This window comes from Nymphalis io, chromosome 26 (assembly GCF_905147045.1).
Source record: "Nymphalis io chromosome 26, ilAglIoxx1.1, whole genome shotgun sequence".
Lineage (NCBI taxonomy): Eukaryota > Metazoa > Arthropoda > Insecta > Lepidoptera > Nymphalidae > Nymphalis > Nymphalis io.
This window is the reverse complement of record NC_065913.1, coordinates 2,170,126-2,197,473: the sequence shown is the minus strand read 5'-3', so window position 1 is coordinate 2,197,473 and position 27,348 is coordinate 2,170,126. Positions and strand designations below refer to the sequence as shown.

Genomic DNA, 27,348 nt, shown 5'->3' with positions numbered 1-27,348 from the left:
TTTTATTCCATTTTATATTCAAGCAGGGTTGAATAAACTTACATTTAATATTCTAAACTTACCTATTTTTGTACATAATGAAACTACAGTTCATAAACACAGACATTTCTCATTAAATAGGTCAATATAAAATATTATAAACATAGCAACGTTAAATTGCGGACGAGCTGTCTGGTTTACATCACGAACGAACTGGTTCGACAATTTGCGGAGAATATGTTAAAAATATATTGTTTTTACTACATGTATTCACACACTAAATCATTGATCACGAGTTTATAATATGTTATTAATATAAAAACACTGAGATAGCTCAGTGGTTAGAATACGTGACGAGGAAGGCAGCGGGATAGTCGCGCTATTGCACGCACTAACGAAGAGTACGGGTGAGTTAGATTCGCTCGTGGCTTGGAGGAGAGTTTTACTGAGCCGACGATCGTCGCAGTGGTTTTAGTGGTACGAACCACACATAACTCGGTTACCAACCGAAGAGGGCCAGGTACCTTTCTGAAGGATTCTATTGCGTGAGAAGAAATAAAAATGTGCCTGAAACACCGAAGAGCTTTAGCACAACTGAATTTTTGTATGTCCTTAATTTTTATTTATAATTGATCTCACGCTCGGCGTTATCTGTGATTTGAAACAGTGAGCTGAATAAGCAAACCTTCTCCTCAATCTTAGCCCAGCAGTGGGACATTTACAGGTTGTACACTACTTATACTAGGGTATTTATCTTACAGTCACTTGATTTTAATTTGCTATAGAATTCAAATATATCTTAGAATATGACATAAATAAAAGAATTTATCGGACACAATGCTAGAAATGTATAGTATTTCAGATCAAAGGGATCTAACAACACCGGCGAGGTCATTGTCTGCACTAATGGACTAGATCGAGACCTAACCGCTGAATAGCCTTTAAAATCTAGAAATCTTTATAGCGAATATTATAGCAACTACGTTCCATTGTTATTGTATAGACACAAATCTTCAATTCAATCAATTTTACGATTCAAATAAATACCGTCAGCAGAACAAAAACTTTCGTTTAATATTGTCTAGACTTAATAAAAGTAGATAGTATTTATTGGTAAATTCATTTACAATTTTAATCAAATCGATGACAGCTCTATTTTATTTACATCGAGCTATGTCGAAGACTTGATACAAGATAGATCAGTAGATAGTAAAAGTGATAACGCTAATGATAGCGGTTTGGGCAAGCACCGCTGAATTTTCGAGGGCTTAATTTATGTTTATAATTTATGTCGTGGGTGGCGATCAAAAACATCAGATCATTGCAAATAGGTACTACATTTCATCCCAATTTAGTAACAACTGCTTTTTATTCTCAATGTTTTTTTGTTATCTTGCATCTTATTTAGTCTGTGGTTATTATTATTATAACTCTATTTGGTCATAACTATATAAGGTAGACCACGTAAACAGAAAAGACATCGTAAAGATAATAAAAGCTTCACGAAAATTGTGATAAAAAAAATTACATCAAACATTAAAGAGCGAATTTTTTTAAGCTGTATTCCTTTCGTTAAAGTAAAACTTTTACGTTAACTTAAGCATATTTAGCAAAGCACAACGCAGAGCAAATGTTCTGCTCGAGAAAGTGCACAAATGTGTAATACTGTGCAAACAGTATTGATTTATGCGAGGCATCCGTGCGCATGAAATAAAATGCTGCTCATTCTGTCCTATCTGCAACTTTTTGCGCCTCTGTACATCTTGGTACTCTGAAGGCATTCAGTTCATTTGCTTCAATGTTTATTACAATGCCTACAACGCTGAGAGTTAATTGGCGGTTAAAAGCCTCTGCCCCGCAAATGATTCCTAGTCCAATGAAATTATTATACGAAACGATGATGAAACGTAAATGATGACGTGAGATGATTGATGAAATGTCTTACGTAATCTTTTAAATTCGTATTTTCGCACAATTAAGATAACGCAGCTACATAGCTAGCCAAAAGTAGACATTTTTAGCATAAGACCAATCACTTCATTTCTTGAATATTTTAATGATTAATTGCTTTAAAACCACTTGCTTTAAACACATCACTTTATTAGTATTATTTAATTTTCCTACTCTTGTTAATTATCTTAATAATAAAATTAGACAGTAGTAACAGAGGAAGAGTTTCAATAGACAAGATAGTCTCAAACGAAAATGTCCATAAATTTTGGATCTCTCCTTTTTACTTAATCCTTTATATAAATAACAATATAACTTACGCAAACAAAATCTCTTTGGCGCTTAGTGGAATTAAACCTTCAACCTTTAGTTAATCCAAGTACCTATACTCGATTCATGATTTTCCGTAAACGCTGACATAATCAGTTACCTCATAAAATATACAAGATATGAACATTGAACGTACTTCTATATCCAAATTAAAATATATAGATAATTTTTTTTCTAAAAAAACATGTAGTCTGAATATATTGGCCTTAGACAGGTATAGTGATATTATGTATTACGATATAAACATAACATTTGGACCCATATTTGACCCGTGCGATGCCGGGCCGGGTAGCTAATAAATAATAAATAGCAACATAACATTTAAAAGAGGAAAAATTCGAAGAATAATTCGTTCAGGTAGGCGGGATCGAATGACAAACACCCAAAGACATTTCTTCATTCATATCAATGGTAATGATTTCGTGTTCAATAAATCGAAACGACTCATTTTACCGATAAATTGTTTATACAGGAAACATACATTATTTTTTCGAATACACATTATAACGGTACCATCAAGCTACCTTAATCGAAATTCACGTTTCACGTATCCTTAGTCGCCATATTGCGCAAAAACGTTGCAAGCTATATGACTTGTTTGTATTTCGTCATATACTTGTTTTATTTGAACGAAATATAAATTAATCATCTTCGACGTTTCTAGAATTTTTACATATGTTTATCTATTTCATTCTATTCTTTGATTGAATCATTAAATAAACGAAAATAAATAAAATAAAACATTTCTATTAAAATTGTCCCCAACCTCATCTTCAGCCTTTTAATAACGTAAGGTAACGGTGAAGGAAAACATCATAAGGAAACCTCGGAAGATTTTTTTTCCACATAACATAAGAAGAGACCACCAGTTACATTTACATTTTGTTACATAGTTTATTTTAATATTCAAGAATAATGTCCTCTTGTCTGATAAGAATTACTTGGTAATAAAGGCATTTTTCCTTACGTCAGATGAAATACTTCATATTAGTAATGCGAGAGTGACTTTATTTAGTACGTGTCACGTCTTAACTGAGCCGATTATTGTGAAATTTTGCATACATGATGTCAGGGGTAGAGAAAGAACATAGGGTACCTAACGGCTCCCCTTCCTCCCGCGGGTGCGAAGCCGCTGACGAAAACTAGTCAAAAACAAGAGATTCATAAGAGAAGTGAGTTTTGAGCAACGAAAGCACAATTATAATACATAAATAACACTAAAAGGACACAGATTACAAATTTCTGCTTTAATGGTGTTTTTTGCAACATCGAGCGGTTCGTTCGTGCGTCACAGTTAGTCATTCGCGCATTCCTAAAGTAAGAGTCAATCTCGCTTCGAAGGAATTCATTGTTAATGCCCTATACCAGAAATAAGTTAACCGTTATCCGTCAGCATTTCTCGCGTCCTTCGTTACTGTGCACTGTTATATCAAAAACTCATTTATAATACTTGTTTATTTAATGTATTTGTGTAGGTCAACGAGTCGATATATCGTCATGTTTATTGTTTGTATGTTATTCTAATATCATATATTATATACTAAACGCCCAAGTGAGTTTGCTTGTGTTGTGTTTTTTATCATGTTATAGGTATGCGGATGAGCAAATGGGCCACCTGATGATAAGTGGTCACCACCGCCCTCTATGGGCGTAATTGGCATTGTAAAAAATACTACCCTTCGCTTACATCGCCAAAGCGCCACCAACTTTAGGAACTAAGATGTTATGTCCCTTGTGCCATTAATTACACTGACTCACTCACCCTTCAAACCGGAACACAACAACACCAAGTACTGCTATTTTGCAGAAGAATATCTGATGAGTGGGTGGTACCTACCCAGACGAGCTTGCACAAAGCCCTACCACCATTGTTTGTTACGCTTTCACATCTTAACTACACAACTGATACTCATGAAGTTTTGCATACATGTTATCAGGGTTACAGATCAAAAGAAAGTCCTAACCCTACCTACTACCAATCCCCAAAAACTGACGATACTGCGGGAGGAAACTATTTATATAAATTTAAATATGTATACATATTTGAACAGCAAAAATTATGAGCTCTTCAGATACGGAAACCTAAATTAATACTGGTGTAATAACACCAACTCATTCAACTGGTTTTCAAATTTGCTTTTAATATTTAGTGTTTTTTTTTACGCTTAAAGACTAAACTATTCAAATTACAATTTTAAAACGCTACTTGTTCCGTTTAACAATATAAGTAAATGCTAATACCTTATGTTATTATGTTCTACGATCTATATCTGATGTATACTTTTATTTCATTATTATATTACTAAAAGCTTAGCGATCTTATATATTTAATCAACTGCTGCGCGCGATTTCGACAGTTACTGCTTGGCCCCCGTGGGTCGTGGCGAGAACTTATACGGCCTTACTTATAAACGTTAAACATTAATTTATCTCTTTCTATCATAATGGAATTGACATTAGAAAGACGAAGACACAGCATTGTCAAGGATTAAAGCAAAATTAATCGTAAGTTGATAGAACCTTTGCTTATCTCGTTGAAACAAACAAACTCTAATACAAGTAAAGATACACTATTTAAAAACACCATCCAAGGATATAAAAAAAAGAAAAAGAGAAAAACAAAGCCTTATTAAAACTACGTACCTGGAGGCTGGATTATTTACGCAATAATCCTTCGCTTAAGCTATTTAAGTAACATTCAGAAGGACACGTATACGAAAACCGTCTCTTTAACATACGAAATAGAGCTGATAATAGAATTAAGAGTTGAATTCCACATTCCAGCAATAAATCGTATCTACCTCATTTCCGCATATTAATTGTGACTCATATTAATATGTCTACGACTATCTTGTATGATTGATAAACATGTTATATATATATAAAATATATTATAAAATAAAAATATACTCTATTCAAGTAAACTCTTACCGTAACCGTACCGTAACAGCCTGTGAATGTCCCACTGCTAGGCTAAAGGCCTCCTCTCCTCTTTCTGAGAAGGTTTGGAGCTTATTCCACCACGCTGCTCCAATGCGGGTTGGTGGATTACACATGTGGCAGAATTTCAGTGAAATTAGACACATGCAGGTTTCCTCACTATGTTTTCCTTTACCGTAAAGCACGAGATGAATTATAAATAAAAATAAACTCATTATATAAAAAAAAACTCGTACGAGAACTTATAAATTGACAATTCATAATACTAAATTAAAAGTTACTACCGTTTCTTAATAATTGATTCTAACGAGGAGACCCGACAAGAAAATCAGTTACTCTTCTTATACGTACTCGTGTGTTAATTAAATAAAATGTAATCATTTTGTATTTTGCATGAATATCAATAAATGTCAACTCCTTACTTTATCATCTATATAATAAGTTATCGGGGAACATCATCATCATCATCACCCTTTTCGCGTCCACTGCTGGACATAGGTCTCTCCAATGGCACGCCACTGAGCTCGATTTTCAGCTCTTAATCTCCAACCGCTGGAACGTCAATCGATGAACGTCATTCATCAATTTTTTTTTTAATTTAATTTTTTTTTATAGAATAGGAAGGCGGACGAGCATATGGGTGATGATAAGTGGTCACCAACGACATTGGCATTGTAAGAAATGTTAATCATCGCTCACATCACCAATGTGCCACCAACCTTGGGAACTAAGATGTTATGTCCCTTGTGCCAGTAATTAGAATTATTCCACAAATCCGTCTTCCCCACCAAATATAAAATAGGTAACCTTCAAATCAAGAATGAATAGGTATCTTCTAAGCATGCCCAGTCGATGATGCAGACTAAGGTTGAGTGATTTCCATCAGGTGCGATTGCGAACAGTCAAATATATAACAAATAGATGACATCATAGCAAGCAAAATATTAAATTGAAATACCAACATACAAAAATTTCATAATTATTAGAAGCTTAATGTAAAATGTTTTCCATTATAATATACTTTTTTTTTTTTTTTATATTCGCCGGGAGGGCAAATGACTCTACTCCACCTGATGGTAAGTGGTAGTAGAGTCCAAACGCGACGACGGCCAGTACAGACGGGAAAAACGTTCTGCACTAGCCGCCTTCGCCTTGCCGGCCCGCAAGATGCCTCTTCACGTCTCGTTTGAAGGAACCCGGGTTGTAAGAGGAGGGGAACACGTGAGCTGGTAAGGAATACATGTCTTAGAATAGTCTATCGGGATAACATGAAAAGATACAGACTTGTTTGCTCGGAATCGAATTAATATCCGCTCGATATATATGTATGTATATTCCACTTATTATATTTTAGAAACTAATTCTAAAGCATAATATTGATGTAATGGATTATTAATTTACTTAGTGGTAGGCTTTTGTGCAAGCCCGTCTGGGTATGTACCGCACACTCATCACATCATCTACCGTCTAACTGCAATACTTAGTAATGTTGTGCTCCGATTGGAAGACTGAGTGAGTCAGTGTAAACAGGACATAACATCTTATTTCCAAACGTTGGTGGCGCATTGACGATGTTGGGGATGGTTAATATTTCTTACAGTGCCAATGTCTATAGACAGTGGACCACTTACCATGGCCAGGTAGCCGATTTGTCGGTCTGCGTATAAAAAAAAATGCAATTAGTATGTTGATTTCCTGTAAAAAAATACCAGCTTCCCGAGGCCCGCAAGGGTGAAATAAAGTTGTACATAAAACTATTATATTGAAGGATGGACATACGCAGGACACATTACTACTGGTGGTAGGGCTTTGTGCAAGCTCGTCTGGGTAGGTACCACCCACTCATCAGATATTCTACCGCAAAACAGCAATACTTGATATTGTTGTGTTCCGGTTTGAAGGGTGAGTGAGCCAGTGTAATTACAGGCACAAGGGACATAAAATCTTAGTTCCCAAGGTTGGTGGCGCATTGGATATGTAAGCGATGGTTGACATTTCTTACAATGCCAATGTCTAAGAGCGTTGGTGACCACTTACCATCAGGTGGCCCATATGCTCGTCCGCCTTCCTATTCTATAAAAAAAAAAAAAAAACAAAATTTCATCATTTTCATTCATAAAGATTAATAAGATATAGTATGCATATATAGTAAAGCGTTTTCGATTTCATACATAAGCAACATACTTACATTTATACGGCCTAGATTATTGGCCCAATTTTCATTTAGTCAAAACCACGTCCTATACACCGATGGTATTAGTATGTTAGTTTATTTTAACTTTTCTATACACCATCGGTTAAACTAGGCACTATTTCACTCTCGATATAATGAACGAAAATGGGACGCGACCTCGTTCAGGACATATGCACTGCTGGGAGGGAAAGAGGGGAACTAAGGGAAGTTACGTCGTTATTTAAATACGCTCTATAATTTCATAGTTATAATGAAATGCGATATGTCTTTATGAATATCATAAATGTGAAAGCAGTGACGTGTGTCATCATGATACATAAGCATCCTCTGGTGAACAATGTTATTAATCTTATAATGTCCTCCAGACCGATTTCGGCTACGGCGGCCAATCTCAAGAGAGATTAGCGAAACTACGCAGGATTATACTGCACAAGTGTGTTACACACAGGTTCACTCTCTATTCCCTAACTCTCATAATCCGATGGGACGGCAATCCGACACGAGCGGAAAGAGTTCAGGCGCAGGACCAACGGCTTTACGTGCTTCCCAAGGCACGGGAGTGTACACACTTTCAACTTCCAAGCTCCGGCCTGCTACTGAGAATTTTCAGACACAAAACCTAATAACTTTTTATTGGCCCGACTTGGGAATTGAACCCAGGACCTCCGGGTCTGCGGTTTTACATCAAACCATTAAACCAACGAGGCAGTCATTATTATTAATCTTATATATATTATATAAGGTCCGATTGACTTGAAATTTCATCATAGCATAGTCAACACCTTTCGCGACGTAGAAGCTCACTAACAATGGATTTTTGGAAATTTTAACTTCAAGGGGTTTGTATGAATTTTACCTTTACGAAGTTGGGAGCTAATAAATTATTTTTTATAATATTGACAGATTCTACCACTAATGACAAATACAGTTACAGTTCTAGAAAATCAATACGTCTGACGTTATTATTGTGAAAAGCGTTAGAGATTCATTATATCATCAAGTTAAAACCTACCCCACCACAATGTAACTTAAAGTATAGGAAAAGAACGAAAGTTTTATTCTATACAAACCAGATTAATCCGGTTTAAGCCGGACAACGAGTTACACGTCGATTTGACATATCTCAGACACAATAACCAGTTAACGTTACGTAATTATGTCAAGGTGACTAATACAATTCATTAATTGTTGCCTAAATGAATACATTGACTTTTAAATAGCAAATTTAAAAAAAAAAACCATTCCCAAAACGTCTTATACGTTTTCTTGCTAAAGAGACTTTTAAATTATAAAATTCAAAATCTCTTCGATATACGTTAGCGTTGCACTCGCTTATTGTATGACGAAAACCGAACGTTCGTATCGGAAAGATTATCGAGATGTTTAATTATACATGACAATTGATTAAACAATAATTACCATATAAATAAAATAAAAAAAACATCCTGTTATAGCTAATAATATAAATGCGAACGTGAGTTTGTTTATTACTCTTTGACGTCTAACTACTAAAACGATAATCGTGTAATTTTGCATACACTTCGTTAGGTGTACAGAAAAGGATATCGGGTGACTGACCCCTCCACACGTGTATTATCATTAACATAAATATATTAAACAAGATATACTTCCTTCAGCATTTGACATTAGCGTAACAGGATATAATGCTGTGTCTTTTATCGATTTTTATTTTAAAAACAGAAATGGTTGGAGACGAACACTTCTTTCGACTTTACTTAATTTAGGCTTAGATCAGTTGGACTGCCTCGTCTAAGCTAGCCACTAGCTTATGAGGCTGCAAATCTTGAGGTCCTGGGTTGAAACGCCAGGTCAACAATTTACATAATAAAGATAACCTTGCACATTTTTTTTAATTTAAAAGAATCTGTCTTATGAAAATGGGGATTATGTACGTGTCTCTGCGTCGTTGATCTCGTGGCATATAAAACTGTAGATTCCGAGACCCTCTATTGTACTTGTATTTGCAAGGGGGGGGGGGGGTGGACATGTGGGGCTCGCCGGTGTCCAAGGCGCCAAGTGAACCCACTAAAAAATCAGCGGTGCCCTTCCGTCATAACGAGGAGCGTCAAGGGATCGCTTTCGCATGCTACCGTGACGCTCGTGCACTATATACCTTGCGCAGTTGGTTATGCCACAAATCATATGTCTTCCTGGAAATCATCATTATCATCCGTTCTAGTCTTCTACTTTAACAGAAAAAGAGAAAGAAGTGTTTAATTCAGCAACCCGTTAAGCAACATTTAAGGGCATTCCGTTGGATTTCATTCGAAGGCATCTTGGTAAAATCCTCAAGCACTTCGTTCGCAAAACGTTTGAAACGCCATAATTAATCATATACTAATCGAGATAATTAATTACACCATAAAGAAGACCATATCTATAATTAACTATACATGTATATAACACAATTCACATAAAGTTTAACCTTACTTATTAGCTAGTACAAAATTGTTTGTTACCGTCAAAACTAATTTATGAGTACGGATGAACAATTATCTCCAATTAACGTTTCGATCCTCGGGACACGACCTTTACTCGTAACTGCTCTTTCATTAAAATAATTCTATTTTCGAATATAAAAATCTTAGCTTATCTTTTAACAGACTAAAAAAGGAGAGTGTTCTGTATTCTTTGAGTTTTTTATATTTTTTATTTTAGTTCATTTATTTTCTTGGAACGTATTAAATATTAAACATAGACAAATTGTGTTACAAAGGAAAGCTTATGTCTATATGAGTTTTTTTAGGGTGCAAGCTTTTTGATTGCCTATCATAAATATAACGGGCTAACCAACCGTCTCACCATTAAAAAAACAATAATTACGTATGTCGACCGATTTTACTTATTCTTAAGAGGGGTCACAAAGAGGGTACCTCAGAGGTAATCCTATATAAATTTGACTGAGATCTGATAATAGGATCCAAGAGAAAATCTTTACTCTTAAATTTGGACGAAAATTTATTATATACGTCAAACGAGATCGATTATTTTTGCAATAGAAATACTTCATATATAGTTTGCCAAAATCTTATGATAGGAACCAAAAATATTTTCGCAAGCAAGTTTTTTAAAATTAGCATTAGCAAGTTTTTGCCTAATATTTAGTTTCAAGGTAGGACATATGGTAGATATTGGCTTAGGGACAAATCTCAAATCCTATGATTAGTAGTGCATTGACTATATATATAGCCTATGTTCTTCTTGGGATTCAAGCTTGATTCATAGAAAATTTCATCGAAATCGGTTCAGTGGTTTAGTTGTGAAAGCATAACAGACAAATAGACAGTTACTTCTGCATTTATAATATCAAGTATATATTAAACTATTATGTATTAATTTTAACCAGTACATATATAAAGTACGTTTAATTAAATGAACTTCCATTATAAGCGAACCAATTAATTAGTGATACAGAGTATAAGCTATTTTCATGTTAATATGTCTCATGGAATTGTAATACATTGGGGACTTAATTAAGTAACAGATATAATGCATAAGTCCACTTTTCTTAATGTAATACAATAATAGACATATTCTTATATGAGCTACTTATATACTTTTATGAGCTAGTCGATAATAATATTTTTGAAATACTTTTATAATCTATATACATATATATAAATAGGCACCGATGGAACAATTCAGTACTTTTTCTACTATTTGTCTATCATTTATTTTCTTTTTCGGTAGCTATACAACGCAAATGAAAGTAGGATTTTTTTTTTTCTAATTTTCAATAATTATTATTATTTAACCACTAGGCAAATACTAGTAAACAAGAATTGAATCATACATGAAAACAATACATAGTATATAAGAAGTATATTTCGATAGATTTCCATCTGCCGTGAACAATTTCATTGATGGAATAAAAAGGTGTGATCGCAGCTAAAACTTGAATGGATTATAATATGAATAATATAACATAGTTTTTTATTTTGGTGTAGAATAATTTTGACTTTAATCTAATTCAACTGCGGGTGGTTGGTTATTATATTTCTCTGAAGTTGTATTTTTTAAATAATATATATATATATATAAACTTTAAACTTTATTTATACCAGCATATTATAAATTTATTCAAAGAAAATGACAAGTTAAATTTTTTATTAAGGTTACCAGAGCTACTACACACATTTAAGCAATGACCACAGTAAAGTTTACAAGAATAAATTATAGATTAAGTTTTTAAGACTTTAATAATTTTATTTACATGTATTACAATCATAAATTTATAAAATGACAATTCCAAACAGATTCATAAGAATTCTATTTGAATAAAAAATACTTCTTATTCAGTAATGAAAAATATTTCATCCAAACAAAAAAAAAAAAATTCAAATAAAGAATTATAAAAATTAAAATATAAATATTTCAATAGATTAATCGATGAGCAAACTAACTACAAGTTAAAGATTATCAGAGGTATAATATTATTATGTTTTCTATTCATGATCTCACCCCTATTAACAAGGATAGGATTTTGTTTTCATCTTTATAACAGAATAATATAAACAATTCGAGAGATATGCCTTAGGGATGAACATTCAATGTCAAATTATTTTAAAATTTAAATATAGATTTGGTCAATACAATTAATTTGAAGTTTTTTGATAAAATATCAATAAATTATTATTACTATATATTTATTTTTAACCTTCTCCTCAAAAAGGGAGTGGAGGCCTTAGCCCAGCAGTGGGACATTCACAGGCTGTTAGATTAAGATTTATTTTTAATTAACTTCGTAAATATTTCGAAATTATTATGAATGAAATGTTGTGAGTATCATTTTTCAATGTTTATCTTTCGTAAACTATGTTCGGTTTTTATTAATGACAAGATTAATTCACTATCTGATTGATAAATATTTCAAAATTAATATAATTCGTAATTATCGTCATTAATAGTTGTTTTGTAAAAGTATTTCGTGATCATACAGTAGGTGTATGGGCGGGGTATTAGTCATAGGTCTAGCGTCCCTTCAGTGGGGGTAAACTCCCCTTATTCCAAGTAAAATTACTCATTCCCTAAATACTTGGCAATTTAATTCAAGGTCAAACAAACGCGTATGAAAGGATACCAAAATAAAAATGGATTCGACGTGTGGGGTACCCTTTACTAACACGTTAAAAAAATCAATAGGAACATCTATTCAAGCGTTTCTCTCATCTCATCTGAATGGGCGAAGCCTTTATGCGCTAGTTTGTGCAATGTTTTTTTGCCAAGTCATTCATAAAAGTGCAATTTATACGGCATAATCAACAAATCAATGTTCCATGACTCTGTTTACATTCTAATATATCGGTCAAAATTACGCGCTCAAGAACAAAACAGATGGACGGTAAAGTGTAAATATTCCCGATTAAATATAGACCGACGCGTGTAAGATAGATATAATTTATTTGTTTTCCATACTAAAGCTCAGAAGGTTTGATGAACTATGCTATACGTACCTCATTTTGTTGCTTGTATCCTTTGTCGTGATTAATCCCTATGCACTATTGCACGGCACGCAACAATTGTTCACTTATAAACTGCATATTTTCACAGACACAATTCAACATTTCTATATTATTGACTCGAATACACGACTAGGACATTGGGGGTAGCCATTTTTGTCAAAAAGTAATTTTGGTTTTTCGTTGTCTCCTTCGATTTTAGAAAACGGATAGCGGGACGCTTGCACTGCGCGGAGACGGCGAGCGAATTAAAAATTATCTTCAAATTACCGGTCACACACCTCTGCTATAAATTGAATTGACGTTCCACTCAAAAAAATTATTGAACACAACTTTACTACAGCTGAAGCTTTGAATACAATGATACAAACGTATATATACCGCAGGGATGAAGCTTTTTTACAACACAACGTGTGCGATTCGGTACATATCCGGAAATAAAATTTACATTTTCGCCCTTATTTAGTGAACGTCCATACTTGGTCGTATTATACTCTACGCTCATCAACGACCAATCACATTTCAGGAAGTTATTTGTTCTTTTCAAAATGATATAAGTAGCGTCATCTAACGAGTCAATTAACAATTATTTAGACAAATTTTATATCTGGCAATGGCATACTGTAAATTATTTGAACAGTAAAATAAAAACGGATGGTCTTAAAAGATAAAGCAAACATCTAAATATATATTTTATAGATTGTATTTGGATTTCATTTCATAAATGTAAAAAAAATTAAACATACGTAATATTTTAGTCGCTTAGTGCGACAACACATACCATTGACTGTTGACAATTTGACATATTGACTCATTATTTGACAGAAGTATTTCCAAAACGAAATCATTCTGGTTTTCTTTTGATAAACAGTTCTTTTTTCGAAAACGTAAATAGAATGGTGGGCGCGATGCCTGTTAATTTAATACCAAAATTTTGTAACGGTGCCATGGACAGTCACAACGGTGGCGAGGATTGCGAGCACCCAGTGTTTATAGGTAGTCGGGTGAAATGTAACGATGATTTTGCTACCGTAAAGTACATCGGTGAAGTGCAAGGCTACAAAGGGATATGGTATGGTGTAGAGTGGGACAACGCTGAACGCGGAAAACACGACGGTTTTGTTGACGATGTACAATATTTTAAAACTACCAAGCCTAATGCTGGGTCGTTTATTCGTCCAAATAAAATTGCTCAACATAAAACCTGTGCGGAGGCGATCAGGAGGTACTACGGTGATCGCGAGGTAAGTAAATTAACAATAAAGTGTATTTTTCACAATATATTTCCAATGAGCAACATCAACCCACACATGAATTGGAGGCAGTGGCTTATTTCAAAGTTATACATTAGTATGTATATATTGTGTTACTTATCCATGATCCCAGTGATATCTTTTAATTAAAAGAAACCTAATTCATTGATTTATTACTTATATGATTTTTTTTTATAGAACAGGATATGGGCCACCTGATGTTAAGTGGTCACCAACACCCATAGACATTGGCATTGTAAGAAATGTTAATCATCGCTTACATAGCCAATGCGCTACCAACCTTGGGAACTAAGATGTTATGTCCCTTGTACCTGAAATTACACTGGCTCACTCACCCTTCAGACTGGAACACAACAATACCAATACAAGTACTGCTGTTTTGCGGTAGAATATCTGATGAGTGGGTGGTACCTACCTACCTACCAGTAAATAGATTATCAACGAACTTATAGCAAGTAAAGATCTTTCTATAGTCTTTCACTATAAAGGTGATTCAATCAAGGAAAATATTGCCTTTCTCATTTAGTAACTTGTAAATAAACTTGGCAATTTTGAATGATTAGTTAATGATTATTATTCAGTTTTAGTCTGATACTATTGTTTAAATTACATTTATTTGAATTTATCTTGTAACTTAATAATTACCAAGCACCAAAAGTGTTTGTAGTTGTCTCAAAGATAACTCGGCATTACCAGTTTACAGCTTGTTGCTGTTCCACTGTTGGGCCTCTCGTCTCCTTTTCTAAAGAAGTTTTAGTGCATACTCCACTTTGCTGCTCCAATGCAAATGTGTAAAAAACACAAGTTACATTTTTTTTCTGAAATTTTTTTTTTTTTTTTATAGAATAGGAAGGCAGACGAGCATATGGGCCACCTGATGGTAAGTGGTCACCAACGCTCTTAGACATTGGCATTGTAAGAAATGTCAACCATCGCTTACATATCCAATGCGCCACCAACCTTGGGAACTAAGATTTTATGTCCCTTGTGCCTGTAATTACACTGGCTCACTCACCCTTCAAACCGGAACACAACAATATCAAGTATTGCTGTTTTGCGGTAGAATATCTGATGAGTGGGTGGTACCTACCCAGACGAGCTTGCACAAAGCCCTACCACCAGTAAAATGCAGGTTTCTTCACAATGTTTTCCTTTAAGATAGTTTATAAGGATGCAGACCACAATATTGTGGGCTTAAAACCCGGAATGGACTTGTCAAAGTGTCATTGGCCTTTTATGTTAAAGAATTAGAAGTTAATAAATGAGTTTAAATAAAAAAAGTATGTGACATATTGTTTTAAAAAAAAAGTATTTATAGTGAGTGTCACTGGAAGATGTATGGATTCTAATGATAATATATCCAAATCTGTTGAAACATATCAAAGTTATAGTAAGATCTCAAATACATGAATCCTGAAAATATTATGTTTCTTTTTAGTTGTGTAAATATGCTTGTTTTATTTTGTTTATATTTATTCAATAACAAAATTTACTTGTACAAATACATTTCGGAATAAAACATACCTTAAAGAGCTGAGCTTATAGTTCATCTTAGTTTTGTGTAAGAATACATTCTGAGGAAATCTGCATGTGTTGGGAGAAATTGTTGTATATGTATCCACTAACCTGCAGATAATGGAAAAATTTTTTCCTCGACAATAAGGCTATTAACAAATTCTTACATTTATACCGTCAAAAACAACTAAAACTATGGCTCAAATTGTAATTTTTTTTAAATGGTTTTTAAATAATTTCAGGATGAAACAGTCGCAGCTCACCGCAGAACGGTAATTAATGAGTGGAAGAGAGAAATGGGAGCCCCCTTCATTGAAATGGTTGGCTTTGAAAAGATTCACCAGAAACAGTAAGAGAATGAGTACTTCACATTATATTTCGTTTTTACAAAACATTCAATTGGAATAATATTTTTCTCATACCAAATATTGTTTTATCTATATTGATATAATAAAGCTGATGAGTTTGTTTGAATGCTCTCATCTCAGAATCAGCCAGTCCGATTTAAAAAAAAAAGATAAGAAATTATAATTAGTCCATTTCTTGGGAAAATTTATAGACTACTACTTTTCGCCTGTTTGTTAGATGGAAGGGGCAGGTGTTATTTTAAAAAAAAATTCATCCTTCGTATAAAATTTCATCAAAATCGGTTCGGTGGTTTAAACGTGAGAGCGTAACTCACGCACCGCTACCGCTATGGATTTGTCTGAGCTTCCACAGAATATGATGATTCTTCCTGAGTTGTGTACGAGCTGGTCCGCGTCCAGCCCAGTCAGTCAATCCGCGTACGATCAGTCTATATCTAATGTGTGCGTGACTAAGTCATAATCGATGTATAATTTGCTTACAGAAAATTCGATCGTCTTTTAGAAGTGTGTGTACATGATCAGAACGTATCTAAAGCTGGTAACGTAGCAGCGTTATGTCCTAACGTCCGGAGCTTGGATGTATCTCAGAACTTGTTCTCGAACTGGAGGGAGATAATACAGCTGTCCTCTCAGCTACCGGACTTGAGAGAGCTGGATTTGAGGTGAGGATTGATGACGATATCTGTCTTATATCTAAGCCTAATTAACCGTATTTCCTGATAAGTACAATGTGTCTTTAAATCCAGAGTGAACAGGTTTCTTATAGGCAAGCGTGCTACATCTTAGACCGTATCGATGCTTAACATCAGGCAAGACAACGGTCAAACGCTTGCCTATTAATTGTAAAAAAAAAAACTGCTTAAGTCATATTATAGAGCACAGTTACGTGTGCAAACATAAGTGCATTCTCATAATTCGATGGGTTTGCAAATGTTAAATCAACCTGATTGGAGAGAGTTAAGAGAGACTCAGGATCTAGCGGTTTTAAGTGGTTGCCGAGGCAAGGGAAACTACCACCTTCTAGATTCTGACCTGCTTCTGAGAAATTAACATACCTTTTTATTATAATCCGTAAATTTATAAGCAATACAAAAAAAAGAGACCCGAAACAGCTCCGTGGTTAGTAAACTTAATATTTAATGAATGGTAAAAGGAAACATCGGGTAGAGACTTGCATATGTCAGATAAAAGCAGCGTCTTCCAAAACTCCAAACTTTTTCAATAAGAGGTGACCTTAGTAGTAAAACATTTACAAGCTATTACTTAAACTGAATTTATTTATATATTTTTTATAATTACAGCAAAAACCGCATGGCAATAGATATGCCCGAGGAAACATTATCTCAGCTTTCAATAAACTTCAGTGCGTTGGAGAAACTCAATATATCGGTTTGTGATTACGAATGGACGGACATCCTCGCCTTATCACATCTATGGCCGAAGATAAATGAACTAATTGCAGCTTACAACAGGATAAAGAAAATAAATCAACCCGATGTAACTTTACAAACTTTGTCTGTGCTACGTTTGGACGGTAATCCAATTGATTCTTGGTCAGAGATTATGAAGCTTGGTCGTTTGAAGAGTTTGAAAATTTTAAGTCTGAACGACTGTAACATTGGAGCGATCAAGTTTAACGATGAACCTGGCTATGGGAAAGTTGATGTTTTTGAAAATTTGGAAGTATTGTTTTTGAACAGAAATAATATTAATGATGTGAGTATACTTTATTATATATGTAGATGACAATGATTTTAATTGCATTATGAATTTTTGAATTATAAACTTCTGGCAATTGTTCTCATTTTATGGTGTATGGCTAAAACCAAAGTATACTAATACTAAATCAGAATAATCATTCTGTTAACACCGAATAGAGAGATGAAGATTGGCTTAGGTTATGTTATATGACATAAATCAAGTCTTTCTAAAAATTGTACCTAATGTAAAGCTTCCACATTAAGCGCTGTGTATATAGACTATAATGTATCTATCTACTGAATTCTACTCAAGCAAAGCCAGGGCATGTTGCTGGTTTTATACTCCAGACAAGTGACACTTTATTGCAAACGTGTTAAAATATAATAATATTCAAATGTTTCAGTGGCGATCCCTCAGCGAATTAGATAAATTGAAGTCTCTGAAAAAATTATACTTCCTAAAGAACCCCGTGCAGAACAATGAAGACTATGACACCGGCTCACAGATGATTGTTGCTAAAATTGGTAACTTGCAGGTAAATAATTTCAAGAGACATTAATTGATTTTTTTTGTTATAACTACCAAAGAAATTAAACTATTAGATAATAATAAGCCTTATGTTAAGACAGGCCGACAAGTGGGCCATGTGATGGTGTGGTCACCACGGCCCATAAGCATAAGCACCATAAGGAATATAAGAAATTCCTTACATTGCCAATGCGCCACGACTAAAAAGGTGTTATGTCACTTGTGACTGTAGGGATACTGGCTCACTCAGCCTTCAAACTGGAACACAATAAGTATTGCGGCACACACCCCTCCCACCAAGTAAATTCCACTTAAACTACATATATCTCCATTACAGCAGTGTGGTGGGATATACTCCAAAACCTTTTCTTAAGAGAAGAGGAGGGGTTTGCTCAACAGCGGGACATTTACTTGCTATTACTTTATTTTTACAATTTGCAAAATGTTAAAAAAAAAAATCTTCAATTATATTAACATCTTTTTAGTGACAAAATTATTGTTCTAGGAAATAAATGGCTCCCTAATTACACGAGAACTGAGACGTGGTGCTGAGTATGACTATATGAAAAGGTACGGCGCTGAATGGAAGTTAGTCCAGAACGACCCACAGAAGAAAGCTGCTTTTGATATTGAACATTGTCGTTTTCAAGAACTCATCTCTAGTAAGTGCCCATGATGCCCTGATACTTTACACTTCTTCGTCAATTAAGAAATGCCATGCGTGGAAAAGATATTTTATGACGTCACTATCTTATAAATGGCAATCCCACAGACAACATCCAAATCCATGCAAGCTGCCCTTGAGTTTTGTATAAATAGTTTATTTATTTGTTATATTTTTTAAATTGAAATATCAATAAATTGCATTCAATAGCTTCAAGATTCCGGAACCACTTTATCTGTAGCTAGACTAAAAATGTATAATAAGCAAAGAAAAAAAAACAAATAAAATTACCAAATACCATTTACAGTAAAAACTATTTTTTTTTTTCAGAATATGGCATACCCGATGACAGCTTACTAGTCAAACAGCCTAAAACAACGACTCTCACGTCACAACTATTAGAAATAACGCTTTGCAATGAAAACGGTAAAGTTCTTAAAAAGAAGTTCCCGGCAAGTATGGCTGTACAAAAACTGGTAACAATGGCGCAGAGACTTTTTTCGAAGGGAAATACTGGTTCACCGACACTATATCTACTGGACGATCAAATGCAAGGGGCTGAAATCACATTGGATAATGTCATGAAAGATTTAGCCTATTTTTCAGTTAAAAATGGCGACACAATCCTAATTAGATTCAGATAGAGAGCATTTTTCAAAATGGCAACCCGAATTAAGCCTGCAAAGTTATAATTGGCGCAAAATTATATTCTATCAATGTATTATTTAAAGAGTTTAGCTTTGTAAATATCCATGAGAAATTGTACCTGTATTTATTGCGAATTTTATTTTTCACAAAATAAATGTTCACTATGTATTTTCTATTTTGTAATTTTATTTCCCTAAACTATGTTTTAAGATAAAGTATTGTGAAAGAATAACAAATTTTTTTTTCTTTTAATATATGACTGATTAATATTTAAATTAATCAAAAAGGTAAAGCAACCTCTACTTATGTGATGGTAAATATTTAAATATAATTCATTGAAAAATACCACATGTGACCTTGTGGGAAACCTTGAGATAATATTCGGATTCAGAATTTTTAATATAGAAGCAATATTTCAGACGTTCTTAAAAATTATTTATTAAATCGTTAAATTTTGCATTTATCATAAATAAGAAAGTACATTTTTATTAGTATATAAAATATATATTGTTTAAATATCGGCGCTAAATATTTTGTTTTGACACAATACTGGCCACATCAGACTTGATCGCCATTGGTAACCGTTGTGTCAACTAAAAAAGTTATGTTTACGAAAGCGAATGGCGGCTGACGAGAATTTTGAAGTTGCTAATAGATTTAAATGAACAATTACAACTTTTGTATTATATGGTTAATTTTATTGTTATTAGTGTTTAGTGATGGGTAATTGTGTCGGTTTGTTTAGACGGCGCAAAATGCGTCGTCATATTGTTTTAATTCTAATCGGGTTAGACAACGCGGGTAAAACAAAAACTGTTAATAATTTAGCTGGCGAAAAGGACGATAAAGTTTTACCCACGGTCGGTTTTAAGGCTGTGAATTTAATTCATAAAGATACACCAGTAACTATATATGATTTGGGTGGCGGGCCGCAATTTAGACAAATATGGTCTCAATATTACAGCGAAGTGCATGGTGTTATATTTGTGATCGATTCAAGTGATTTTTCACGGTTGGACGAATGTAAATCTGTCCTAGAAGAGGTTTTATCGCACGACAAAATATCTGGTTAGTTATATATTACCTAGCAACCGTATCTGAATCAGAAACGCTTATGTTTTTAATTAAATTTTCTTATCAGTGTAAAATGCAAACACGTCAATGTAATAAGTATATAATATATATATAAACTTTTATTAGTTATAAATCAAAACTATAATACATATAATTTGTAAACACAATACCGTATCTGCTTTTTAAAATGAAGATATGTTATTAACTTTTGACAATACAAAAATACCAGTGCTTCTTAATTTTTTTTTCGACATAGGTAAACCTGTCTTAGTTTTGGCAAATAAGCAAGATAAAAGAGGTGCTCTGGACGACATAGACGTGGTGGAAAAGCTGAATATAGAACCTTTAGTTAATAGGTAAGATTACTTTCGTAAAATTTAACATTCTGAAATTTGATATATGGAATTCTGACTGATAGCGAAGTTTTTACATTCGAAATTACCCTCACATGCATTTTGATTATAGAGAAACACTAAGAATAATAATTCTTATATTAACAATTTTATTTATAATAATATAAATAATGTAGAAAAAATAAAACATGCTTAAATAGATAATGCAACAGTCATATTATAGATTATATATATACTTATATGTAGTTAAATAAGTTATAGACTTTTTTGTGGTTGAAATCAAAAAAAGTAGTAAAGACGACAAATAACCAACTTTGACATTGAGTTAACGCGATATAATTGGTCGACATCTTGAATAATCTATGATATTTGTTACGTATACGCGAAAAAATGGCGCCTTGAATTTCGTCGAAGTTGTAACTGAATCTAGAAGTAAAATTAAAGTGCATATAACTAGTTAAATTAAATAATGTTGTATTATAACTTTTTATACAAAATAGCATAGAGTTATTACAAAATTTAATGGAATATGTAAATCAAAGGTTTTTTTTTTAAATGTTTACACTCTTTCTTCGATAGGAATAGACTATAGATCTATCTATCTATCATGCAGGCTACTACTTTTATTATTCTAATACCAACATTCTTCTCCGTAACGCCGTATTCCTGTAGAAATATTTAAGCTATAAGATATATAATATATCTTATATGCTATTCGCATCAGTCCAAAAAATAAGCTCCAAAACCTTCTTCTCAAAAAGGGAGAGGAGGCCTTAGCCAAGCACTGGGACATTCACAGGCTGTTACTATTTTCGCATCACATTGAAGGTATAAAAACTGCAAAACGCATCTATATTATCATATAGTAATAATTATAAAATAATGTATTGTTTTAGGTACAGATGTCCAACGTTAGTTGAATCGTACAGCGCAAGTCCGTACGATTCAAAGTCGAACAAAATTAAAATCGATCCAGGACTTCGAAAAGGCTACCAATGGCTGTTAAACTATATCGTTCGACGTTACGGCGATATAAACTTGCGCGTGCAAACTGATATACACGCTGAATTGGAGCGACGTAAGCGAATGTTGAACCGCGCGTCGAACCGAGCTTCACAAACGTTCACAGCCATTAGCGACGACATCGCTACCCAAACAGGTTTCGAAAACCCCAATTTTGAAATGCAAAAATCTGAAACCGAACAAGAGAAGAATTTAGACGCTGGCTTAATAATTGTTAAACCTATTCGGAAACCTAATAGTATTGACTCGACCATTACAATTGAAAGTGTCGAGGAATCCGACAGTAGTGGGGTTAGGCCGAAGCTGTCCCCACTTTTCGGTAGAGCGAGTAATACGTCAACTTCGGAGACTGTGAAGATTGAATTGGAGCCAAGGAGCGAGTTTAGGAAGTTATCTCCTATAGTGAGAAATAAAAGTGGAGTGAATCACATTGATTTTAAGCATAGACCCCAATCAAGTCCAACACACAATAGAAAAAAGGTATCGTTTAAACAATTATTGAATATATATTCTAGTCTAATTTGACGAGCTTCTGACGAGCCGGTTCGCGTGGTTGGTAGATACTTGCCTTTCACGCCGATGTTTGTGGGTTTGATTCCCACCCAGGACAGACATTTGTGTACATGAACATGTCTGTTTGTCCTGAGTCTAGGTGTAATTATCTATATAAGTATGTATTTACAAAAGAAAAGTAGTATATGTAGTATATCAGTTGTCTGGTTTTCATGGTACGAGCTCTGCTTAGTTTGGGATCAGATGGCCGTGTGTGAAAAATGTCCCAGGATATATTGAGAGTTAGGGAAAATGGAGTGCATAATTCTACTATTTTCTTAGCGTATATATTGAATCAGCGTGATCAATTAAGTTCAGGCAAATTAGGCTCTAAGTCCTAGGAGGGGAGGGGGGGCCTTTGCCTAGCCGTGGCAGATTTATTCTTGGTGATTATTATTACAGTTGAAAAGTTAATAGTATAATTTTCAGACGTCTCAATCAAGCCAAAATTCCTCGTTCCAAGAAACGAAAAACACTTTATTCGAAAAGAATCGCTCATTGTTACCGGATCTGAAACACCGGGTCTTGATCAACGACGTCGAACTATCTCAAATGCATCGCGAGATTGTCTTGACGGAACGTGGTGAGTACAAACACTAATTAAAATTGCTTGTAGTCGAAATTTGTGTTTGTTTTTTTTTTGGTAAAGCAGAGTTCATCAATCATCATCATCACTGGTGGTAGGGCTTTGTGCAAGCTCGTCTGGGTAGGTACCACCCACTCATCAGGTATTCTACCGCAAAACCAGTACTTGTTATTGTTGTGTTCCGGTTTGAAAGTGAGTTGAGCCAGTGTAATCACATGCACTAGGGATATAGCATCTTAGTTTCCAAGGTCGGTGGCGCATTGGCTATGTAAGCGATGGTTGACATTTCTTACAATGCCATGCCATGTCTAAGGGCGTTTGGTGACCACTTACCATCAGGTGGCCCATATGCTCGTCCGCCGTCCTATTCTATAAAAAAAAATCATCAGCAGCCAATTGTAGTCCAGTCGTAAGGCGAGCCAAAGCTCCCGGTACTACAGCACAGTTCGAATGAGACGAATTTTTCATTGACATTTTTTAAGACTGTATAAATATGTATTACAGTTTTCGATGATCTTTTCAGTAGACTAATATTATTAATGCAATCTGTTTGTCTGTTTGTCACTTTTTGGTGAGTAAGCCTTTGAACTGATTGTTATAAAATTTGATATAAAGGAAGCAAGGATGTATCTTTTCATAGATATTGGCGCTGTTAGAAATATTAACTGTTCCATCCTTATGAAAAAAAATTGATTCTCCTAATTGTGATAGATGTGGACGTATTGAAGATCTACGTCACTTGTTGATGGAATGTGTCAAGAGACAGAATCAGAGGAAGTTACTATTAAATAATTTAGAAGTATGTTTGTTCGATGTTGGATTAGTTCAGAGCATTCTATCAGAACCTTTATCAGAATCTGCTAGGATGTTCCTGGAATTTTATCTAATAGCAATAAATAATAAGTGATGTTACAAAATATAGAAGGGACAATAGGACTAACGTGGCTGTGTAGGACAAAAGTCCCTAAATTAAACAAAGAATAAAAAAAAAAACTATTCCTTCATCAACCTCGGGAACTAAGATGTTATGTCCCTTGTGCATGTAGTTTTCAATGAATTACTCCACTTTAAACCGGAACGCAACAATATTATGTATTGCTGTGTGGTGGTAGAGTATGTGATGAGCGAGTTGACCACCGCCATGTTGATAATTATGTAAACTATATAACATTACTGGTTAGGAAAAAAAAAACTCCAAAACCGCAAAAGTTTTGGCTGATGATGACAGCTAGCTTTTCCAAATGACGTCGAATGTTACTTCTCGTCTCTCAGAGCATTTAAACAAAACCGCGTCATCCGACATAGTGCCGACCGCGGCGACCTTGCCGCTCGCAGCGCGACCCGCGTCCGCGTCGCAGCTCGTCAGACGCCAGCTGGAGCTGTGTGGGCATAAACGGAGACTGAGCTTGCGTTGTGAGTATCACGACATACCATTCATAATATATTCATTAAACACTAGCTACCCACTCCTGTTTATCGTGCGCGATTATGTATAGTTTTTTACCTTTATATTAATGGGCTATAAAACATGAACGCAAAATAAGCATTTCAACTAACTATAATTCGCATAGACCTGATAATTGGTACGTGTCCTTAGAATGCTTTTACAGATAGCATATCAAAACTACGCACCGATACTTCAAACCCCACCTGTTAAAAGATAATATTCAAGGTCAAAAGGTCAGAAGTATTGTTATTTTTTGTTTTTTTTTTTTCGTAAATTGTGTGTGTTACCATAAAAATAGGTCAGACAAAATTGTAGATACAAAAAAAAAATATTTTTTACAGTAACGTTAGCCCGATTTCGGCTTTTTTAGTCAATGTTACGGAAAAGCCCAGACTTCCTACGACATAAAGTGGAATTATACTAATTTTTTTTTCAGACATGCAGCGTAATAAAACAAGCCCTGAACGCACGTCAATGTTGATATACGAACCAACGAAAGTCCAGCGAAGCCTCGACAAAGGGGACTTTGAACAATCCGCAGCCATCAATTAAATAGTACCAATTAAATTGTTGATTTACTATCAATAGGGTGGGGATTACTGTTCAAATTATTTTAACAAGTAAAATTTGTTATATATTTGTTAGTACGAATTGGGATAAAATTACTTGTGTTACCGACCAAGTGTTTGCACATTTTTCGGTTTATTCAAATTAAACTCGAGTCAATTTTATCAACGATTTTTTTATCCTTTATATACTTAGTGTAGGAAATTTTGTACGTATTTTATTTTTCTATTCAGCCAATTCAAACGACATCCATTGTTTTCTTTTGTAATACGTACATATCAAATTATGCCCTTATGGGATGGAGATGTACAACATGCAAACCTACAAACCCGCTGCAAATCAGCATTACGGAGAAAACTCCAACCTTCCAACCGTGGGACGTTTTGGGGTTGTTATTTATATATTATTATATTAATAGTAATATCTCATAATAAAACAAATGAAGATAAAAATGGATGAAGGTGTTGTGTCGCTTTTTGTTAACTTTTTGAACTTTACGTCACCATACACATGTTGGTACCATCAGCTCGCGTGTTTTATAACTCTCGAGAGCTGAAAGTAATGGACGAACGAACTTTGTACACGAATCGACTGTTCAACACTAAATTGCAAATTAATTAAAATCATATTTTGGTTTCACGACACACTCATTCACTTTTGTATCAATAAGGCTATACCGTAAGTAAGAACAATCTCGAGACACGCTACAGAAATTGATGGTGAAATGTCAGAAACCGATATGTGACATTGACCATAATAACATAACAAGATGTTTTGTTATGTGTTTCCAGCATTTCATACGTGAGTAATGAAGTGAGTTCTTACAGAATAGCATGGAAAATAATAGTTGATGTACAGCTTATTCAATGTCTACTGTTAAATGTTGCTCGTAATATACATGAAATCTAGTTTATGGTTTAGTACAATGTTGAACGGATTGAACAGAAATCCCAATTACATATTTGATTAATTCAATCATAAACAGTCGTTAATCAAGATTGAATTAATCAAATGTGACGCTTATAATGTTTTGTTGGATAAATATCTTTCTTAATTTGATTGGCATTAATATATTTAACGCATTTGTTTTGTTTTTTTTTTTTTAAGTACAATGAAAAAAATATCAATAAGTTAATTAATAAATTTACTAAAAAGTTAAATTTTCGTAACGAATTAATATATATTATTATATGATAAATGTGTATTTTTGTATTATATGTTAGCGTTGGTCGATGATATATAAAAGTGTATATTATATATCAATGCAAGGCGATAATTTATTGGGATTTACTTATATATTATATATTTTCAATAAATAAGAGGCTGTGTTACAACACTGGTCGAATATATTATAAGTATTATTGAGTATATTTATGTGTTATACCTTATATATCTTACAAGTAAATAAATTATATGATATTTATACAAACATATATATATATATATATATATATATATATATATATATATATATATATAGAGTCGTATAGCATATAATACAGGGTATAGTTATAATCGTATCATACCGGGTATTGACGTAGCCTGCTTTATATACTGGGGAAGGTTTGAAAATACACATATATAAGATAAATAATTTGCTTACTCGAGTGAAAATTAAATTAAAAAAAAATGGTGTTAGTGTCAATGTGCTCACGAGAATTGTGTAAATAGCAAGTCTTACGATGACGTCATCTGACGCTCGAAATTTTACGCTTACTCGTCTGACGCTCGAAGTCTCATTTAACCCCCTTTATTATTTCACGCAGTGGAATTCTTCAGAAAGGTACCCAGTTCCCATGGGGGGGGAACTGGGTTACGTGGGATTCTTACCCATTAAAACCACTGCGATGGTCGTCCTCGGCTCGGATCGGAGAGGCTGCGGGATCGTGTTGATGTAACGCATCCGCGGCCTCTCCCGTGCTTTGCTCCGCTCGTGGCTCCGCGGAGCTCTTCTCAGGGGGCAAAGGTAATACCGCCCCTCCTGCACTCCTCGCTAGTGCGTACGGCAGCGCGAGGCCATCCCGGATGCCGTCCTCCCCATTTAACCCCATAAAGAATTACAAAAGCTTCGGATATGATAAAGAATTCCTCTGAAGTACCCACGATATCTAGCAGGCTACGCCTATATACTAAAGTCTGTAATAGTCACATAGAACTTTATATTAATTGTTATCA

At 34.2% G+C, this 27,348-nt stretch overlaps 2 protein-coding genes across 3 annotated transcripts; both read left to right on the top strand.

Annotated features, from left to right (window-relative positions):
• The first annotated feature begins 13,684 nt into the window (after positions 1 to 13,684).
• LOC126778481 (tubulin-specific chaperone E) lies at positions 13,685 to 19,746 on the top strand. Its single transcript, XM_050502074.1, has 7 exons — positions 13,685 to 14,117; positions 15,905 to 16,011; positions 16,513 to 16,692; positions 17,332 to 17,746; positions 18,135 to 18,266; positions 18,765 to 18,921; positions 19,254 to 19,746. The coding sequence occupies exons 1-7, from the start codon at positions 13,770 to 13,772 to the stop codon at positions 19,565 to 19,567; spliced, it is 1,653 nt and encodes a 550-aa protein (XP_050358031.1). The 5' UTR covers positions 13,685 to 13,769; the 3' UTR covers positions 19,568 to 19,746.
• Positions 19,747 to 20,154: 408 nt separating this feature from the next.
• On the top strand, positions 20,155 to 26,266 carry LOC126778496 (ADP-ribosylation factor-like protein 13B). Of its 2 annotated transcripts, none has more exons than XM_050502111.1 (6): positions 20,155 to 20,639; positions 20,902 to 21,001; positions 21,895 to 22,501; positions 23,003 to 23,156; positions 24,465 to 24,572; positions 25,043 to 26,266. In XM_050502111.1, the coding sequence occupies exons 1-6, from the start codon at positions 20,291 to 20,293 to the stop codon at positions 25,156 to 25,158; spliced, it is 1,434 nt and encodes a 477-aa protein (XP_050358068.1). In that variant the 5' UTR covers positions 20,155 to 20,290; the 3' UTR covers positions 25,159 to 26,266. The 2 variants fall into 2 exon arrangements, with proteins under 2 accessions (XP_050358068.1, XP_050358066.1); XM_050502109.1 differs by having other exon boundaries at positions 24,432 to 24,572.
• The last annotated feature ends 1,082 nt before the right edge of the window (positions 26,267 to 27,348 follow it).

Bases quoted from the DNA above. Each gene is read 5' to 3' on its own strand.
- LOC126778481 (XM_050502074.1), top strand. From the start codon at position 13,770: ATGGTGGGCGCGATGCCTGTTAATTTAATACCAAAATTTTGTAACGGT. The intron at 16,012-16,512 runs GTAAGAGAATGA...ATTTGCTTACAG, and splicing joins GAAAAGATTCACCAGAAACA to AAAATTCGATCGTCTTTTAG. The intron at 18,922-19,253 runs GTAAGTGCCCAT...TTTTTTTTTCAG, and splicing joins TTTTCAAGAACTCATCTCTA to AATATGGCATACCCGATGAC.
- LOC126778496 (XM_050502109.1), top strand. From the start codon at position 20,291: ATGGGTAATTGTGTCGGTTTGTTTAGACGGCGCAAAATGCGTCGTCAT. The intron at 21,002-21,894 runs GTAAGATTACTT...GTATTGTTTTAG, and splicing joins ATAGAACCTTTAGTTAATAG to GTACAGATGTCCAACGTTAG. The intron at 24,573-25,042 runs GTGAGTATCACG...TTTTTTTTTCAG, and splicing joins ACGGAGACTGAGCTTGCGTT to ACATGCAGCGTAATAAAACA.